General features: G+C 39.4%; 1 protein-coding gene across 2 annotated transcripts in view; it reads right to left on the minus strand.

The window, feature by feature from the left end:
- PTPN14 (protein tyrosine phosphatase, non-receptor type 14) overlaps nt 1–21959 on the minus strand; it is a 72946-nt gene that overhangs the window by 39667 nt on the left and 11320 nt on the right. For both annotated transcript variants that reach the window (XM_009994731.1, XM_009994732.1), the window contains exon 3: nt 791–888. In XM_009994731.1, coding sequence (XP_009993033.1) covers nt 791–888 — 98 coding nt within the window. The remainder of the gene's footprint in view (nt 1–790; nt 889–21959) is intronic.

Here is a 21959-nt window from a genome sequence, read left to right on the forward strand (position 1 = left end):
ATATTTTCTTCCATTTTTAACCAAGAAACAAGATACAAAATTGGAATCGAACATATTAGCATTACTCTCCATTGAACCTTAAATTTTCAAGAATCAGATCTTCATATTTACTACTTATATACATATGCTTCCCCCTTCCCTCTCAGAAGGACACCAGAACAGGAGGACAGGCCTGGAACATGACTGCTGAAACTCTGCATTTGGTTCTTACTGTCAGCTGTGAACGTACTGAAGCTTTCGACAAATACAAGACTTCCTCCTCTGCCTGTATATGTTACGTGATCCCAGTTTTATTGATGTCCTTAGGAGGCTCAGATGAAAAATCACATTGAAAGAAGTAGTTTATCATTAATTTATAACTCACATCACAATTACGGTCATGTGTTCTTTCATACTCGAGATAGCACTACACAGCAAAATGAGTTTTTAATTAAAGGCAAAATTAAAGTTGCTGCTATGGTCTTTGATGTAATTGCATTTCAAACCAGAGAACATGAAGCAAATTCATTACTGCAAAGTACTCTGTGGTTGGGGTTGGAAGACCTAGAGTTTTGTTCAGGTTCACTCACATGGTTTTTAGAAATAGGAAAGTTGAACACTGTGATGTGGTCCACCCTGAGGGTGGGAGTGTTTCATCAACGGCAGTCCACCTATGCACTTTTAAATCAACAGAAAACCCAGCTGTTCTGAGTAGGAGTCATACAAGGCCTTAATTAGTGCCCAGTCAACATATAGAACAAACCAAAAAAAGACACTGTAGGAAAAGGGCTGTCAGGTCACGTCATCTTACCTTGCACTGCCAAACCAGCTAGTCGAATTCCCTGCTCCAAAGAAGAAAGTAATTGGCCATCAAGAACATCCTTTTTCACTTGTAGGTAATACTGATATCTACAAACAAAAAAAAGAGCACAAATTAGAACATCTTTATGTTTGTAACGTTTTCTACCAAGAGTCTGTTGAAAGCAAGAAAAATTCACGGCAAATAGGTCAGGCTGTTAAACAGCATCAGTACCTGGCTTCAGAAGTTCCAAATTATGAAAACAAATTCATGTGATCCCTACACTGCCAAACCAGCTAGTCGAATTCCCTGCTCCAAAGAAGAAAGTAATTGGCCATCAAGAACATCCTTTTTCACTTGTAGGTAATACTGATATCTACAAACAAAAAAAAGAGCACAAATTAGAACATCTTTATGTTTGTAACGTTTTCTACCAAGAGTCTGTTGAAAGCAAGAAAAATTCACGGCAAATAGGTCAGGCTGTTAAACAGCATCAGTACCTGGCTTCAGAAGTTCCAAATTATGAAAACAAATTCATGTGATCCCTACACGTGCAATGCTTCTGGGTGGATGAAAACAATAAGTTCTACTTTGTGTTCCCTAGACCACATAGAAGATGGGACATCTGCTGGGATAACCTTCTCCATACATTTTGTAGAGGTTACTGCAGACCATGCGATCACCATTACAAGAAGAGGCATTTCCATATTCGTTCTATTGGGTTTGCTCCAGCATCACCATTTTGACAGAAGAAACAGAATTTTAGCTATATACTTGGCCTACTGACATCACTTTAACTGTGGCACATATGGATATTTTTTAATAAGTATCTCTCACCTGTAAGGATGACTTAGACAAACAAATGAAGCAAAACCAGCTTTTCATATCATGCACTTGCTGATCTGCAGTAACAAATCACCAAACCAACTATGTTAAGCTTTAACCACAGCAACAAACATACACATTTCACCTTACAGTGGCAACAGAGTAGAAGCTTTCTGCAATAAGCTTAAGAAGTTGCTGTCTCCATCTGTACATCCACTGAACTGGACCAGACCCACAGCAGAGTTGGCCTAAGCAGCTGGGACATGTACCATTCTCTCCAGCACGTCAGGCTAACATCTAGTGGATACAGCTCCCTGAACAGGACACAACTTTTTATTTTGCAGGTATCAATGTATATTCCCTCAAGTCTCTTGTGTGGCATGAGCAGTAAAAGCAGGCAGAGGCAGCACAGGCAGCTGAAGAACTTACAGCCACAACAAGGATGTGCCATATTGACCACTGATATGCCAATAACCAAATACAGTTAAATAGCAGCAATATAATGCTCTTGTGTCTATCAGCTTCAGCTTTTGGTGCTCCCAACTGAGATGAAACACAGTTCCTTCTTGGCCAATATCCAACTTTTCAGCAGGTCTGAGCCCAAAGGCAGAGGTACTGCACCAGTGCAGCCACAGTCCATGTGTGCACTCAGCCCCCAGAAATACTCATAGTAAGTGACCTGGGTGACCCAAGTTAGGAAATCCCAAAACCCAAAGGGGTTTCTCAGGCTGGGACCAGACATAGGTCAGTCTGGCTGCAGATGAACCAGGGTATGAGGTTACAGGTCCCTTCAGCAGCAGGCCTGCTCACCCCATAACACAAAGGGGAGGTGCTTGAAATGGTATGGATTTAAAAAATAATTGAGATAAACTGGGTTAGAAAGAAAAAGTACACAAGCATTCCAGCCAGTCTCAGCTCTGCAAGGTAGACAGCAAAGAGTGGTCAGAAAGAAGTAAACTTCTAACTGGACTCAGTTACAACCATATCACATCTGATCTTACCTTTGAACCTTTGGGAATAGCAAAAAAACCCTCTTCTGGCCTTGTTTTAGAGTGTGAGTAACTCACCCTCCTGGTCCCAACAGGAAAGGAGAACCACTGTAACCATCCCCCATATTGAAAAGACTGCATTACCTTTACTCACACACGTTACCATTTGCTTCTGTGTGGATGCATTAGAAAATACCTGTGCACTGCAAAGCGAGCATAACCCAAGCCATACTTTGAGGGCTATTCATCAAATGCAGCATTTTACATTTTTCTTCAGTTAACTGTTCCATCAGCAATGTGAGATGCAATAACTTGCCACTAGACAGCACCAACGCTCTGACCAGACCTGTACTCACAATCACTGCAGAGCAGATAAATCCTCTCTGGGAAGGTCTGTGCACAAATTCTTCATGTCAAAGAAGTTTCTTTAAGAGTTCATAATTTTTACATATACTTAAAGGTAACTGTTGGGTTACTGGCTTTAGGCTTCCTCTTCCCTTCCCTCCCCCCACAAATAGCAGAAGAACATTTTCCAACAGGAAAAATACAGTCTTGTTTAAAATGCTTAGATTTGGCTTTCCTGTGGCCTAATGGAGATTAAAACTTCAGGAGATTTTGCAAATTGATTGAGAGGGGCAGCGTAAAAAGCATACGGCTTCACAGCTTGAGCCCTGTGCTTCAGCCCCAGGTTTCATGCTTACTCAGTCCAGGAGACAAATCAGCTTGTTTTCACTTCTTTGCAACAACTAAATCCCAATGCTGAAAACACGTGTGCTTTCACACAAGCTTGACATAAGCTGCTTTATCAAGCGTGCAGGTGAGCAAGTGTTTGCTGAATCTGGTCTTCAAGACTTGTAATCCCAAAACAGGCTATTTATGTCAATGCTACATATACATGCATGAACTACATATCCTGGTCTAGCAGAAGTAAAATCCACCTTTGCCACCAAGTTAGAGTTATTGCTCAAGCAAAGTTAAGAGACTACATATAAGTCAAAAGAATGTAAAAATCTTATACTGACATCCCAGCTCTACAGAGGTCAAGAGTGCTGCCAGCTTTAGTGGAGCCATCATTTCAACCACAGTGCCCAAAACACTATAGGTAAACCATAGAAAGGTTTATGTAAGCATAATAAAAAATATAATGTCAGTGTAGTTACTGTAGTATCAAACATTACAATCAAGACTTTCACGAGAAACAATTATATGGGGTTTTAACAGCAATTGGAATTGCCAGCACTTTAGAGAATTGTTTTAAGACAGCAGTAAGCACCCAATTTATGAGAAAGATGCTCATTTACAGGTGTTTCACTCTGATTGTCACAGGTCACATTTAAAAATCTTAATAAGCTTAATAGGAATATTCTGCAATATTATTGTACAGCACCTCATTATGAACACCGTAGCAGAATAGAAGTTTAGGATTGACTATATATTGTAGATTGACATGTAGTAGGAGTTTAAAACATGTATATAATTAGCTCTCTGACATTAACTAGTACATTCATCAGGAAAAAACCTCATGGAGACAGTTTTCACCTTTCACAGGCAAATGCACTAAAAAACCATCCCTTGCTATGACTCCGACACCTTTTTCAATAGAAGTGCCAGGGTATAAACTAAGCAGAGTGAGGCAGAAACATATGGTCTGTACCACTTCCTCTTCACCCCTGAACTGTCAACAACAAGGGTCACCCACCTCAGGTGTCCCCTGACATCCCCTTTCATGGACATGGTTTAGTGGTGGACATGGAAGTGCTAAGTTTACAGTTGGACTTGATGATCTTAAAAGGTCTTTTCCAACCAAAATTATTCTATGATTTTATGAACTAGGACATCTCCTTTCACAAGGCAAAACTGGAGTGGTTTATTCCACTGTCAAGGAGGAGGAGGAGCATACCCTAGAGAAAGTTCTGCTAGGAGGCTCTAATAGCTCTACCAGCCACTGATTCATGGCTCAGCCGTGCTGCAGAGCTGCTGTGGTCAGGCTCTCTGCCCAGACAATGGAGAAAATAAATTGGCCCATATTCTGTCAATGATTTGAGTCTCCTCCATCTGAAATTGCATTAAATGCTGTTATTATGTCACTATGCTAGCTGAGACTGCTCTTCGTTTGCTTGGATTGCAAAAGTAGATCTATAACTTGAGGGAAATCAAACATTTTAAAAATGATTCATCTCTAGATTCACTGAGGAAAGCTGTACCAGAACAGCAGATAAATACATGCATTTCATAAGCCTCCTATTAGGTGGTTTAGCTGGGAAAGCATATGGAAACTGAACATAAGGGAAGTTTGCAATCTCCACCCCAAATAATAAAAGAAAAGGAATTAAAAATTAAGATTTACAAAGTTTTAATTACAGAGGCCAGCCTGGCATACTAGAGGAGTGCAGGGCAGGAGAGACACCACCATAGCTAAGTGCTTAGAGCCAAAATATCTCACCTTCATTGCTCATTTTGGGTTAAACATTTCTAGCAGAGCCATTGTGTACTCTAGTATAATAAAGGCTACTACAGTTTGCCAGCCTGTAGCTAATTCCAAGGGGAATGGGAGTGGACAGCAAGTCTGAACAAAGCCATAATTATAAGGATATCATTTCCCACAACTCTATTTAGCCAACACAGAAAACATTAAAAGTATATTTGCATTTATTGCATCAAAAAGCACACTTCTTATAGAGAAAATAAGCTGCAACTGGACAACTATGAAACAACATATGAACTCCAGATTCAACATCTGTATTTTAACCATACAACATCAGAGGGAAAAAAAAAAAACAACAAAAAAAGCCACAAAAGCATAACAAATAGTATTAGTAAGCAGGAGATAAGAGTATTGGTTTAAAGTTTAATTGCAACACCCAGATTCAGACTCAGCTACAGCTGTGTAAATGTAGAGAAACTCCATTTGCCCACACAATTCTGCACAGACCTCCCAAGATCAGGAGTCATATTTGTTCTTCTGTCACTTCAAAAAAAAGAACATGGGTGTTTGTATAGTATCACTGAATTCATTGTAACCTTCTATCACCAATGTTTATCTGATATATAACCTCTGTTGCTGTTTTATATATACAGAAAATAATTTTACTGTCTCCTGTTCTCTTCAACAATGTTTTAGATACTGTAAGCCATTCAGAATCTGGCCTGATCAATATTGGAAGCAAGATCTTTGTAGAGAAATGAAAGAATGATTTAGAAAAGTGAAAATATGAGTTAGCTTTGCACAGTAGTTGCACTGGTGCAGTGCATCTTCATATTTTTCCTACTAGTGACTTCCACAAGAACCATAAGGGAAATACTTAATTAACAATTACTCAGTATTATCAGACCCCATAGCCTTAATGATCAAGCAGCATCCAACTCTGCTAGGAAATGTGTAAGAACAAAACACAAAATGCTTATTGCCCCAGGGATTTACAATCTAAATAGATATTTCATAACCATACATGGTTTTACATGTTTATACAAAAAGGTGACACGATCCAGATAATAAGGATGAATGCTGTTTGAATGCTGTATCGTGATTAGTCTGGATTTTTGTTACTTTCCTCTGGTTTCACTTCCCTTCTCTGCACATCAGGGACAGAAAGGGTTTGGAATACACACATTATCTGTGGTGCAGAAGGAAACAAATAAGGTTTTGTTTTGTTTTAATCATTCAGCGTGTTTTTCTGGAAATTTCAAGCCCATATGAAAAAATACATTACAGTTTCAGTACCAATAAATGTTTACCTTGAGTGTATCTGAAAATACACAAAGCACTACCACACATATTTTAGTTACCCATGAGGTACAATTCCTTTAAAATTGTTTCTAATGATGCAATTACTGGCATGACTAGCTTTTTTATAACTCATTAGGTACCTTTTTGGCATCAAGCCTATCTATTGGATAACTGCATAGCTATGTAGTTTAACTTCTTCTCTGGAGGAAAAGAAAACTGCTTTACAGTTTCATACCTCCAAAATAATAAGTCCTTAAGACTCAAAGGAGAAACAGATTGGCCCAAAAGTGGTCTAGCTGAAGACCTTCAGGTCTTTTCCCAATTAAAATACATAAATAAACAAACAAATAAATAAACAAATGTATATATATTAAAAAAAATGCAATTAGAGTACAATATGATCTTCTAAAATTAGGAACACCAAAAAAAGTCTCATTGAGTCACAACAACAGTACAACTCAGCTCATTTAGGTTTATCTCAGTATGATAATATACTTCTGAGCAGAGATGCTGCATTGTACACTTACACAGTAATCTGCCCACAGAGGAAACAGTTTCTCCAAAACAGAGGCCTTTTATAATTTACTAAAATTATTTTAAGCAAACCTGTGATATTGATGTGTCTGTAGTTCATCTCATACCTTAAAATCTGCCATGATCTTAGCTTTGATGCTATTTTGCAACAGGATTCCACAGATACCTCCATGCTGTGTGTTAAACAGAAATCCTTTCTTTTTATTTTAAACACGTCTTTCACATTTTCTAAGCCTTTGAGTTAGATGAGTCAGTGACTCAGCTATTCATTGGGCAAAGGAACTAACTGATAATGACTAAAAGATTATTTTTATTTATTTGGTACGTATTTGAGACAAACATAATAATACCTAACTCTTAGTGGTTCCTTTTCTGAAAAAAAAAACATGCTTTAACTAGTATTAATGATCAGTAGTCTTATTTTAGCAAGAGTATCTGAGGCACATGGCTACCGAAGCTGCTTACGTAAAATTGGGCAGGAAACCAAGGCAGATTTGGAAGATCTAGGTTTTGTTCCCAAGTCTCAAACCAGAGTACTACTTACTTGCTGCTGCTTCTTTCATGCGGGTCACTCAACGTACTGCAACCAAGCTGATTGGACTTTGTATGGCAAGAAAGGAAGGCAGGCAGGCAGACAAGATGGGTCTTTACAGAGACAACATTCAGTGTATTGGCAAAGATGGTGTTATGATTGTTAAGCTTGAGCATGCTGAAACACACCTGGGATGTAAGGATTCAATCAGCACATCTTAATCTAAAGCTACTTTAAAAAAGAGAGGTACAGACACTGATGATGTCATTGTCAGTAATACAGTGCTATGGCCTTGTCTTGCCATTTTAAATAACTTAGATGCTGTTGATAAATGAAACATCTCCAGCAAGCTCCTCTGGAATTTCGTCAACTTCTCTCCCAGCAAAAGGCTGATGTTTCACAGTACTAGACAATAGTTGTTTATCTAGGATTTGCGGCAGAATATAAAAAGCAATGGCTGTGCTTCCACTACTAAATGGTAATATTTTTGGAAGGGTGTTATTGAGAACAAGTCTACCACACCCTGTCACGGACCTTCAGAAAGAACAGCAGACTAGCCAGAAAAAAAAAGGGAAGGAGACGAAAAAGCCTTTGTCACACAGGCAGAGAGCAATTCCTTCAGAAGCTCAAACTGTCATTGTCAATAATAAAAACACAGTCATAAAAGTTTCTATGGTAGGAACTCCTTGATCATAACAACCTTATAAGGTAGGTCAAGGTTAGCTTCAGGTAACTGAGAAAGGAGACTGTTTAAAAGCAGCATCCAACTGTCTACATCCTGGTTTCCTCCAGCAGCTGGATGGAAAACATGACTGAAACTAAAAATAAAATAAATTAAATACATGGAAAGATCTGTGTCATTCCTTTTCCCCTTCCTAATGAGACAGAACAATGCTGGGTTAGCATAATTTTCATGTTGGACTGAAAAAATACAGATCAAAAAACAATTCGTATCACCTCCTTCCACACTGCTCAATCTCTTTAAAAGTCAAGGCTGAAGGAGAGAAAAGGGGATTTGGCTAAAACAGGCAAATTTCACAATGACAGTCACTTTCTATTTATTTGCTATGCAACTTGTTAGCATCAGTACAAATTATACACAGTCTGGATGGCCGGCTGGCTCCATGAGCTTCAACCAGACACACAACGAAAGGTGAGCCACGACATCTGACCAGCAGGTTCCTACCAAAGGCCAATATCTTCCAAAGCTTTAGGTCTATCTACACAGTCAACTCCTGTATATGGATACCAGAACCAGAAAACCTTTTTACTCCTAAAATCAGTCTAATCAGAATTTTCCACTGCTTAGTTTTTGTTTACCACTTCTATTTCATCAGTTTGTTACTGAAAGGTTGTTCATTTGCGTGCATTCCCCAAAAGAGAGTCAATTAAACTTTCAGATCTTCATCTCCACCAATTCTTTACACAGCTGGCAGAAGTTTGCAAATGTAAATGTGAAGTATCAGCATTTCAGGAGCAATAAGCTTTTTTCTGTTGTGAATTGGTCAACAAAGCTGAATTTCTGCAGCAAAACTGAGCATTCAAAAATAAAATAATATACGTATTGCAAATGGTCACGGGGCTGTTCAGGAAGGTTACACATGCTTTATAAGCTCTCACATATAAGCAGCTGCTTCCAGTATAGCCTGGTATCAAGGTGCCCAGTGTTAAATGGATTGCTAGAGAAACCCTCAGCAATTAGACACAAGGCAAGAGCATCACACTTAGCATTCTTGTTGGCAGCAAAAACTCAGCTTGGGTTCTAAAGAATCGCTCTGTGAGTGTTTTTCTGCTCCTGCCATTTCTGATGGGCCACAAGCAGGGACATGCACCTAGGCCTTGCTGCAGCCTGCAGACATGACACGAGCCTTCCAACACACGCCCTCCTTCCGAGAGGCTTAGCCAGCTGATGCAGCTTTACAACATCCACCAATTTCTCTATATTTAAGAAGGAACCCCCCAACCGCAACAGGTCCATCCTCTGTACTTGTACTGCTTGTTAAGAGTGTATTATACTTTTTGGCTACTCCAAGTTCAAATAAACCCACAAACACAAAGTTAAATCTTAAATAAAAAGGCCAGTAATGGCATGCTTTAGCAAGACAGGAAGGCATGCCACAACCTGATCCTCATTTTCTGCCCTTGAACTCTTGAATTAATTATAACAAATTACAGGGAGCCCCACTACAATTTATAAGCACAATAAACTCCCTTACAACCACCTATAATTTTATCAGAGTTAATCCAAATACCTAAAGAATTATATAGCACAAAACAGCAACATGACTTTCAGAGAAAAAAAATGGGGGGTAGCCACATTCTCTAGTCTTCTGATCCCACTATCTCATCAAAGGCTACGTTTGGTCTCTGCAAGCTGGAGTCCAGCAAAGCCAAATCCTGGTGACAACACCATAACGTTCATCCTTAGAAAGGGTGGAGTGGGACTGCAAAAGTAAAACAAAACCATCACAAATAATATAATGTGAAGAAGTCTATATTTTAGTATTTTCAGCTGAAAAACAACATTTGATGTAAGCATAAATATTATACTGAAACATTAGAATAAAACATTTGGGAGTGAAGATATTGTTAGACTTATCCATGTAGTTTGGGTTTTAAGTACCTGCTGGAAGTATTATTTGTTCAACACTGCAGCCCTATTGACTTAACTACTCACATAGTTAAACTTAAATACATGTTCAACTATGTGTTCATGTCTCCTGAACTGAGCAAAGCACTTGGCTACAGAAATCCAAAGGTTACAAAGACTATCTTGTCTTTTTAGTTTCACTTTCCTTTCTGATCATTAAAAAATTAAAAAAATAGAGCTGAGCCAAGTAGATGAGCTGCAGCAGTGCCATGTACTGCTTTTCATACACAGATCCTAGAGGCTTTGGAAGATAAGTATTCTCATTTTCCCACCCTGTTTCCAGAAAAAAAAATTAAAAAAATCCCAGTGAGAAATCAAGAGCCTGAGGAAGGATGCAACTTCCCATAATGGTGGTAAAACTGGAACTCAACCCAGATCACCTCTTCATCAGTCCACAGGTTAAATGTATATCAAAGCCTATGAGAAAAATCCCTAAAGTAAAATTTCTTCAGCTTTTTTGTGCAGTCTGCAAGAAAAAAAAAATAATCAATACTCATACGGGGTTTTTTTTGAGTGCAAACCCACAAAGTCTCACAGAACAGTGGCCTCCACCTTTACTTTCCTACTAACGTGCTCTCTGCCTCTCCCATGTGGGGTCCCAGGGCTCTTTCTCCTCACCCAGAGCTGTGTGTCCCTGAGGCAGCTGTTGCTCTGTGCAGGACTCTGAGTTGCCAGGGCTTTTGTGTGCAAAGCCACCGTCTGACTTGAGAGCAAAGTAAGAGGGACAACACTCTATTACTTGGCAGAGTGGTTGTAATAGCCATCATCCCTCCTTTGCTGCATGACAGAATACATGGGTTCCAACTATGAATAGGAGCTCCAATCACAGATGGACTCCACCTATATATAGGTGCTCAATAATATGAGATGGCACACAGCCTACGTGTCATTTCCCGCTTAATTATTCACATCCTCAAAACATCAGGTCCCACACATAGAGAGCAACTCATGCTCCTAAATCCCTGTGATAGCACGAAAGTAATGGCAGCTGTAAAGATCCATGCTCACAAAGATACAAGAATGAAAAAATGAGCCATGGCTGTGTTTGAAGAAGACTGCTAAACCCCACAGGGAAAAAGATCATAAACACCCCTGTGGTCTTTCCTGACTTGGAACCAGGAAAGATTTCAGCAAAATTGAGATATGACCCCAACAAGTTAATAATAGCTTAGATTTGCTTCCTTGACTCATGTGTGTTGACTCAACTCAAAATATGCTGTTCCTTGCCCTGAAAAGAAAATTCAACTAACCTTCAAGCTGTCTCCTCTGTGGGAAAAGGTGGTTTAAGTTACATATGGAAGCAATATGAGTCAACAGTTTGAAAATTCTCCTGGTTGCCAGCCAGGTTAATGGTCAAGCAGGTTAGAATATCATGCTAAAAAAATGCGGTGAGTTAACTATAACATATGTATACTCCAGCTTATACTTTGCTACATTGAAAATAAACAGATAATTTCTTAAAAAGTGGGCTAAATACAGGCATACCTCTAACAATTCTTTGGACACAAAACAAACATGAAGAATTCTGATTGCCCCGTGCTCCCCTCCTCCGTTAGGCTAGTTGGAATAATAAAACGTTGTATACACCCCATAAACTCTTTTCAATATGTATATTTACATATTCTCTTCCATGAGGGCTCTAAACTATGGAATTACATTAATCAAAAAGCCTTTTCTGATTAAATGTGCTGTGCACTGGTGCAAAGTGGAACAGAGTGAACAGATACACCAGTGAACAACCGGTATGCATACGTAAGCATCCAGAAGCAAGCAAGAAAATGATTGGGTTGTGGGTACAGAGCAGCGTGCAAGTGTATTCAGGTGTTACTTGATTCAAAGAGCAATTGAACATGTTCTGACTTACAGAATGTGTGCCTAACTTGAACTTTAAAAAAATAATAAAGCTCCAGTAGCCTGAAGTGAAACTTTTTTCATAATTTTATGGAACTCATTTAAGAACCCTATCAGTAAACATTCAGATAGTATCCCAACCTCAGATAACCAATATTCATGAAAGCTCTATTTATTTAGTGGAATTTTACCTTCAAGAGAGCTAAAATGCAGTCCGTTCACCACTGCCTTTTACAGTAACCCATCCTGGTAAAAGGAATACACTGCTTGAAATGTGATAAAAGGAGATGCCACTTATCTATAGGCCGTTAACAAAATATTTCATATTCCTGAGAAAAGACTGTTGAAGCATCTACATTAGTGCTCACTGTCAGCAGAAAACAGGAAAATTCAGGTTGTTTCCACCTCCCAAAGAGCTGGGTGATCCTAATGTTTCCACAGGAATTGCTGAAAACAGTCACCCCATGCATCAGTAAATCATGCAATAAGACCAAGGCCCAGGATGTTCTGATGTCCCAGTGAACGCAACCCTGCAAAAGTGAACACAGCTCTGATAACAACAGGATGTTGCCAGAGAAGTATGTGAATCCGTGCCCTGTTGGGTGGGTAAAGCAGATCCATTTCATGAAATGAATAATTATTCTTTGTAAAAGCTTCAAAAACAGCTGAAGATATCAAGTGCAAAAGCAGCTGCCAAAGATAAAACAGTGAACCAGTAAACATCTCACTGCACAGGAATCTGCCATCTTCCGACACTGAGACTTCTGCCAAATTCTTGTTGAGATTTTTAGCTGCATAAGGGCCTCCACACAAATGCTTCTTTTAGGCACATTCAGAGACTTCAGGATTGTACTGACATCCAATTGCAGCTCCTTTAGCTTCATATCCTGACAGCAAGGTAAAAAAATATTAAAAGATATCCAGCTCCCTGGATGTTTAGAACAAGTTTTCATGGTTTGTTTCACCTAAAACAGTTGGGGAAAAATTTGCTCAGCCTGAAGCACAACCACCAAAATTCAATAAATTTAATTGAAGACTGGGAGAGTGCTACTGTAACCAAGAGTTCCGCTACCTATAGAATTATCAAAATTTTAAAAACAGTTAAAAACCCAAATTAAAAAGTACAAGTCTGTTTGTTCACAGGTTGCTGCTACTGGCTTGACCCTCTTTCCGACATTGTAGCCAAATTTCAGATATCTGTTTGGGAGTTCTAAACAGAAGACCAGTGAGCTGCAGTTCCCTTTTCAAAACGTGCAGTAGAAAAGACTGAATCACCTGCAGAAAGTGATGCACAATAAAGGAATTCTGATTCATGCTGTGGATATGACTGTTTCTTCTCACCGTTTACACAGGAAGTCTAGAACAACCTTCATTCTTGAGGCTTCATCAGGAGAAACTACATGATTGAAGTAGGATCTGTGTCATGAAGACTTTCAGCAGTATTCCTGTAGCAGTCTGCTGCTCTTCCCTAAGGAGAAGCTGCTAGTCACTGCTACTGCATCACATGGGTAGACAACCAAGAGAATACCAGCCCCACTCTAGGTAACATAATTCATTTGCCAAAAACAATGCCTTAAACTACACTATGAGGTACACCATAATGTTCCCTCTGTACACAGTGCTTCTTAATAAATGGGCAACCTCATTCTGCAATGATATACAGTGCTACTACACCTTAAGGGGAAAAGAAGGCAGCCAAGCACTTTGCAATAGTTTAAATGACAAAGGCAGTGAGCAGCATAGTTGGTAGATTAGAAGAGGAATGATCCTTTTCATCTTCCATTTCAGGAGATGCATAAAGGATCATGGGCATTTCTGTTACTCAAACATCTAGGGGTGAGAAGTCTTCAATTTTTTTCCACTTTTCTTAGCCTTTCTCCTGTAAGCCAAAAAAAACAAGGCAACTTTTTTTTTTTTTTTCCTAGGGAAAGCAAAATGACTCCATGACAATAACTACCTCTACAGCTACTAAAAAGTCAACAGAAGAGGAAGAGAACAGACACTATGCAGTTTTCAGAACAAAACTCACACTCCTCACTTTTGGGCAAAAGTGAGAATATAGAAATGGACATTTGCTGAAATAACTCATTCCCTTCTTCTGCCTAAAAATTTGACAAATAGAGTCATAAACATGCACAATGCCCTCTTCTAAAAGAGCTTTGTTTAATAAAACTCTATGGTAACAGGTCAAAATGAAGCTCTGAAAAGCTGGGCAGAGCCTTGATAGGGCACTTGCAAGTGAGTGGATGATAAGCTGTTCCTCTTTGGTAAATAACTAAGCACCATTTGGCCTTTATTTTGAAACTCTCATTTTATGCAAATGTTCTTTCTAGTTTATGGACAACAAGAGTTTATTTTCTTTTTCTCTTTCTTCTTCTCAATTAAGAAACCCAAAGAAAAAAGTCCTAGTACCAGCATGTTATTTGTTTGATACTTGAACTCCATAGGCTTGTTTATTTTCATAAAAGTATATTAAAACATGGGCTATTTTTAGTCTGGCAAATTACTTCTTGCAGCTCTTCCATGCTGCTACAAACCAAGTCCTCTGCTCTGTGCAATCTACCAGTTGAGAAGGATGCCTGCATATACAACATTTATACTGATGTGATGTAACAACACATACACAAAACTGAACTGCATCCACTATCACAATTACCAAGTGCTTCCAGACCCTAAATAGTTTTACCTGTGGCCAATGGGACACACAACTACCTCCATCAAGCAGCTCAGAACCAAGCCCTGTGATGCACTTTGAGACCACTGGAAACATTGAGAAGACAATGTAACAGAAGCCCTAAAATGCTGCCAGTTTCCAGGCCATAAGAGCATTTCAATTTGAAAACAACATTGTTCTTATGAATTTTTTTACTGTTGTAACTGCTGCATAGCCAAGCCAAGGAACTACACTGCTCCTGCCTCTGCTGCCGTTTCATTTTTTAAGGTACAGGAAAACCTCATAAACTACTGTGCTCCTCCTCATGCCAGCAGTAAATGAAACAAAGAAAACCAAGATTTTTAAAAAGGTACCTTAGCTTTAAATACATTTACTCTTGGAGTACATGCACCAAGAAATAAAGAGCCGCTTCATACCCAAATTTAATGACAGTAAATTTTCTCTTCTCTTCATGAAATGCAAAAAATAATGAAGTCTAAATGAAAGGAGTAAACCTGCCTTACAGGAAAGGGAAAAAACTCTCTACTTGCTTTTAGTTGCATCTGTCTGATTTAAGAAGATGACAATACACTAACAACCTTCAGGAAACAAAATCCATCAAAATTAATCCTATCCAGAGTCATTCCAACAGCCACCACTGCAGAACCTTCTTCATTAAGTTCACAGAAACATCCTGACTGCAGCTCAGTCTTTGCTCCATAGGGAAGATGAAAGACAGCAGGGAAGCCCCTGTCCATTGAGCCCCAGATGGGGCAGAGTGCTCTCATCTGTTCAGAAACATTAGACTTGAATTTCAAGTCTACTGAATATTATTTCTGTTTAGAAGTGAAGTGATAATAAAACAAAATACTTTTTTTTTTGTCATTTTGTATTTCTACATCCTATCTTAAGCCTGACAGTCCTTGAGAGTAAGTACCTAGATGAAGATTTCTTGTAGGACCTTCAAATGTAGGGCCTCAAGTAGATCTAGCTGGGCCACACTGTGAAACACAACTTCTGACAAATCCTCCAGAAGCTTACCATCCACACGCTCATCCCTGTGCCTTAAGACAGTCTGCAGTTCAAGGAATACAGGACACATCTTTCCAAGAAATAAGTAACCCTTTTCACTATGTTGTTCTACTGCCAGTTACAAGTAAGATTTAAGATAAGCTTCTACAAACACTAAGCAAGAAGAGAGGGATGTGTTCAGGTCGCACAGGCAGGCCTTCAACCAGTTTTCCATAAAGATGCACACAGACAGAAAATTAGTACTGTTAACAATACAAAAAGGAATATGCAACCATATGTGTGGCACTGGGAAATCTAACAGGGGATAGCCAAGACATTCCTGTTACAACATTTCTAACCATCACAGCCACTGCCTGTAAAACACACTAAAGCAAGAGTGCAGGCTAAAGTACCCAACATTGTATTTACAGTTAGGCAATGCTGTTTTTTAAAGTTGCTACATATGTACTGCCCAACCACACACATAAAAACATATTCACCTTCTGGTCTAAAAGCACAGTATAATGTAATAGATTAAATCTAAGCATCAACAGTTTCTTAAAATATTTAGCACAAAGAGCTCAGCTTTCAATAACCAAAACAGAGAGAACAAGCTCCCCATTCACTGAAGAAAGTCAGCTGGGAGAAGGGTTTGCCCTCCTCAGCAAATTATTTTATAAACAGGGAATTAACATTGAATCTTAGGCCTGCCTTGAAGGAATTCTTATTTTTAAGTTTAAACATCCACTAAAATACACATTCAGAAAGAACCAACTCAAGAATGTTACTGAAAAGCAAAACAACACACACTGAAATAATATGAACACAAGAACACCTAAGCAAATGCTGCACATTATTTGTTGTTGCTGTCCTCTAAAAACATTAAAGCTAGTTAAGCATCAGCTTGTTTACAACAAGGCAGGGTACAAGCCTAATGTGTGTTTTTTATGTTGCAGTAGCTACTAATATTAAAAAAGTCTAATAATTAAAACAAAAAAATAAAAGCATCAAAGGAGCACCAAAATGCAAATATCCCAGACTGTCTTAGCCTGGGTGGCCACCCAGGGCTCCTAAGACTCATTCAGCTTGCAAACTGCTCCCCTGCCTATACTACATGAGTTTCTAGGCAGAAGCTGAGATGGCTGAGAGTGCTGCTGTTTAGTCCCATCCACAGTCTTATCCAATGGAAGAGTGATGGGATTCCTGGGGAGTCAGGATTCCCTGAGGGTTTACAGCTGCCTCTACCTTGCAATGAATCCCAGAGTTTGCCTTTCTCCCAGTCTTGGGAGATATGGTGCCATTCCAGTCACAACACAACCAGCACCTGGCCCGTGATCAGGACCAGGACCTGTAGGATCAGGCAGGCTGGCAACTGCATTCTAAACCAAAACAGGATTCTGTTCCAGAAGAAATTTATTTGTTTCCTACTGATTTTTAAAATTTCAGCACCAGAGTTCCTGCTACTTTCTCTGGGAGACCCCACGACAACATCTCATGAATATTCTCATGTCCTCCTTTCTAGTGTTTCATGATACCGCACGTCTCATGAATATTCTCATGTCCTAAGTCCTCCTTTCTAGTGTTTCATGATACCGCACTTATCTACAGAACTGTATATTAGTTCTTCATTTAAAAAAGAAAGAATTAGTACCAGCACACGTAGGTCAGTTGGCACCTCATGCCACTTCAGTTGTTCCCCACTATTTCCCTGTAAAAACTATCCATAATTTGTCCCTCCAAATCATTTAACTGAGAACAAAAGGTCTGTGAAGAATCATGGAACGAAATTATCTTCCATATACAAGATCTGCCGTTCTGACAAAACATCTTGTCCTTTTCTGTTCATTTGATATGATTTCCGTGTACAGAAGTGATTGTCTTAATTCATGTGAATCATTTTAAGTTACTGTCAATTGACCTATAGCTCTCTATAAAACAGAAATATGACATACATATATATATATATAAAGTTGGAAATACTTTTAGAAGAAAAGAGCTACACTGGTTTACGCTATGAAAGGATCCAGCCCGATATAAGAAACAGACAAAGAGAATCAGAGACTTTTTAATAGGAAATAGTTAAAAACGTGGGACCCTTCTGATCACTAATACTGTATTTGTCTTGCTTCTTAGATAGGAGGTGCAAGCCACCTATCCCTTTCTAGTGGCAAGAGAGGGCTACACACCATGGTCTTCCTGTGTGCTGTGAGCAGAGGTATGCTGTAGGCATGGCACAGCTGATGGGCACATGCACAGTGGTTATGACATTTCCCAGTAAAGAGGAAAATGAGAAACTGGTTGCATTTGTTTCTCTTGAAGCTACACAGCCTGCTCCCAGATACCATCTTCCCAAGAGAGCAGGGATGCTCTTAAAACACATGCTAGAAAGAAGTACACCATAAACATAAAATGACAAAGGTTCTTCAGAAGAGACAAATTTAGAAAAGGCAGTAGAGCTTCAAGGTGCCTGAAAACCAATTTTTTTTTCTGCTCAGTTACACCAGTAATATTGAATGGTTAAATCACAACTTGACTCTCCAGACATGAGACATCAAACTGGCCCTTTGTTTTTTTACACCTGCCACATATCACTCAGATCTCACTCATCTGCTGACCCACCTAATATAAACACGCATCTCAGTTATCCTCCCATCCTACATGATATTACTCTGTACCTTCACAGAAAAAATAAAAATTAAGTGTTGTTGAATTTTTAAGAATTATTTGCATTAAATAAAACCCTGAGTTTACCAGACATAGGCTCACAAGCATGGCCACACAATCTGTTACAGCCCATCACTTCAGGCTAGCATAGCCAAGGCTGTCCTAAACAAATCAGAATGTGATACATCATGCTGTTTTCTTCTGACACACTGTCACATGCAGACATATAAAAAAATACTAATTTTGGACAATGAAGTCACCACGGTGCTCAAATCAACTACCATGAACTCAAAGGTACACACAGAGACTTCTCAGACAGCCACAAGATGTAGGTGTCACCAAGCATGAAAAGCAGAGTAGTCTCGTGTACCTTAGCAGCCAAAAAAGTTCCACATCACTGAACTTGCCACAAAATCAGGCTGGCATAGGAGGTTATGTTATATCCAGCCTTAAGACAGCAGTTAAAAGCACCATGTAGAGACTGCAGTGACTGGTACAAAATTACAACTGATTATACTTGTATTAAAAGCTAGCAACACAGGACAATGTGAAACTTCAGCTTGCTGAAAAAAAAAGTAAAATAAAGATAAGCTCAAGTAGGCAAGACATTTCTGAAGGACTTTTTTTGAGGGGAAGGAAAAAAGTCAAGTTTATTAAAAAAAAAAAAAAAAGAGTAGATTTGCCAAAACATTTTTCCCAGTAAATATGAAGCAGTAAAATACTATTTTCCCCCCTCTACTTTATCCTCAAGTGATTAAAAAATTTATACAGTCCTAAGAGTCCTAGGAGTCTGTAGTTCTCTGTATGCTTTAGAAGAATGACCATTTAAAGATTCTTCACATAGCACTTGAGGAAAAAAAAGAGGAAAGTTGGGGAACTGTGAAGAAGAAGTATTTTCTTAAAAAACTAATAAAAAAACTGCTACAAGAAATAGTAAAGAGAAAGGCAATGCAGCAAAACATCAGAGGAAATTAATGTTCACTTAGCTAAAGGAGTTTAAGTTTCAGGCTGTTTTTTCACAGGTCCTCCAGAAAAGAGGCCTGGCAGCCACAGGCTCTAATTTTCCACCTGCAAACACATTCATCCCCACATGTCGCAGGTGCAGCCTGTGTCTTCTTTCACAGGAAAGCTGTACAGCACATTCCTCAGGGAAAATGGAGAGCTGACAGCTGAAGTTGGGGTAGAAGCCCAAGGCAGCACAGTGCAGATGCTGCAATATGTCCCTCCCTACAGTTGTGATTACCAGACCTCTGCTGCACAGCACCATGGGGACCCAACCCCACTGGTAGCACCCAGACTAGAAACTGCTCTTACTTCACACGATTATGCCTTGATATGCAAAAGTACAAAAACCATTAGATATTGCCAGGTACAGAGCACATAAGTAAGATATTGAAAGTTTATTCCAAGAAAGAAAAAAAGAAACCCAAACCAAAACACACCTGAATTTCTGCACAAGAGGCACAGCAATGTCACATGTGAAGAGAGAGACACTGTGGGGAGCAAAATGTAACTTTGGTTTTCTCTTAGAACTGTGAAAACAAGAAGGCTGTGCATTGTCTGATACTTGTGCAACAAGCAGCATTGCACCCACATCTTCAGAAAGCCACAAAAGTGTGTGGGTTCTCTGTTTTTGGAACAAGAGCACAGTGAAAGCAAGCTTGTTGACTTTAGACACTGTACAAAGACTTATTTTTTAAAAAATAAATGGTTGAAAAGATGCCTCTTCTCTGAGGAGTTAGCTGAAAATAAAAGGCAAATTTATATTTCTAATCTATGCAAATATCTACTCTACAGGACATCATAAAGACCACTTTATATCAGACAGTATGCAGATCCCAGGTGCTTTAAGTATGCCAAAAGCACACTCAGCATCTCCACCTGCAATGGCTGCTCACTCTGAGAACAGCTGGATGACTAAAAAGAGGTTGTCCAAGTACCCTTTCATGAAAAATGCCTTTTGCTAATGTGCCAACCCCCATACTCCCACCCAAACAGCTCCTGCTGTAGATGCTGTCAAGCCTGGAGAGGGGTTTTTTGATTGGTTAGTTGTTTTTCTTTAATTTGGCTTACTGAAAATTTTTCTAGAAGTTTTCAGAAAAACTACAGCAATTACAACATGGTAAGTTTCCTACTTGACACCATAAGAAATTATCATGGAGTTCTAATTCATAATCATAGAATGGTTTGTATTGGAAAGGACTTAAGAGATCATCTAGTTCCAAACCCCATGCCATGGGTACAGACACCTCCACTAGTCCAGGTTTCTCAAAGCCCCACCCACCCTGGTCTTGAACATGTCCAGGAAGGGGGCATCCACAACTTCTCTCAGCTATCTGCACCAGGATCCATAATTCCCCTTGGAAGAAGTCTGTGTGACCAGGTACAGGTGGAATGCCAGGAAGAGAGGTGGGGGAGACACTGGAGTCACTGAGATCTTGGAGGAGACAGGATTAAGACCAGGGAATACGTATAAATAAGAGCCTTGGCCCAACACAAAAGAAACAGAGTAGAAAGAGTAGAGAAATAAGAGGACTAGAGGGTAGGAAATAGCTCTCCTAGGAGAAGGCCCAATGCCAAAAGTATTATGCTGAAAGGAAGGAATGGCAGTAACATTTACTTCATTGCTCTTACCAGAAAGAAGAGACCGATACTTTACAACTGGCAGCTGCTTTCTGGATGTTTCCCTAGGACATCTGCAGAAAGTTTCCATCACAGGTCAAGAAACACATCTATCCTAAGAAGCCTCACCACTGGCACCCAAAATCCCTGACCAAACACAACTATGTCCTGCTGGTGCTTCTTAGCCTTTCCCAATGATCCACTTAAATTTATCTGAGGAGGAAAAAAATCCTACACCACCAATGTTTGCATCTTTAAGCAACTGTCAATTTTGTAAAAAACAAGTAGAGAACTCCAAGCCACAGAGTCAGCTCTCAGCTACTGAAGTGTTGAATGTGCCCCCAAGTACTCTCTGCCTCATCTTTTCTTGCAGGCCTCAGAGGTTGACTTCAAAGAGCTGTTAGCTGAATAAACTGCTCTAGCAGTCTTGTCTTTTAATTTTCCTTCCCAGTACCCCACAGGCCCTTCTTTCTTATATTATCAGAAATATTTCTTACTAATTAACTACAGGCATCCCACATTAAATCATGGCTGTGCTTGTGGCTATATGACAGGCCTCTGCAGCTCTACAGGTCCTCTATAGCCAGTTACATGGCCAACTCAGGTAACCCATTCACCTACTCATTCAGAATCATAGAATGGTAGGGGTTGGAAGCAACCTCTGGAGATCATCTAGCTGAACACCCCTGCTAAAGCAGGTTCTCCTAGAGAAGGTTTCACAGGCTTGTGTCCAGGCAGGTTTTGAGTATCTCCAGAGTAGGAGATTCCACAACCCCTCTGTAAAGCTTCACTCAATACTCATCCACACCTTATGAGGTTGTTTGGGCATAAACTGAAACACAAGAAATTCCTTCTAAACATCCCGATTTTTGATTGCAAGAGTGATTGAACACTGGAACAGAATCACTGGAAGCAGGGAGTAATATTCAATTTAGTACAAATATCTCAAAACCAGCTATGAAGTCAAATCCTATAATCCTATAGGTCAGAGGCAGAACAACTCATCTCAGCACACCAGTTCCTTGGTCTTTGAATAGTTGTGGATTATGTGTTTGCTGAATTACTCTCAAGACTTTTTGTCATCTTCAAGGAATATTAATCAACCCTGGAAATTCTGGAGTCT

This window comes from Chaetura pelagica, unplaced genomic scaffold (assembly GCF_000747805.2).
Source record: "Chaetura pelagica isolate M959 unplaced genomic scaffold, ChaPel_1.0 scaffold2, whole genome shotgun sequence".
In the NCBI taxonomy this organism is placed as follows: domain Eukaryota; kingdom Metazoa; phylum Chordata; class Aves; order Apodiformes; family Apodidae; genus Chaetura; species Chaetura pelagica.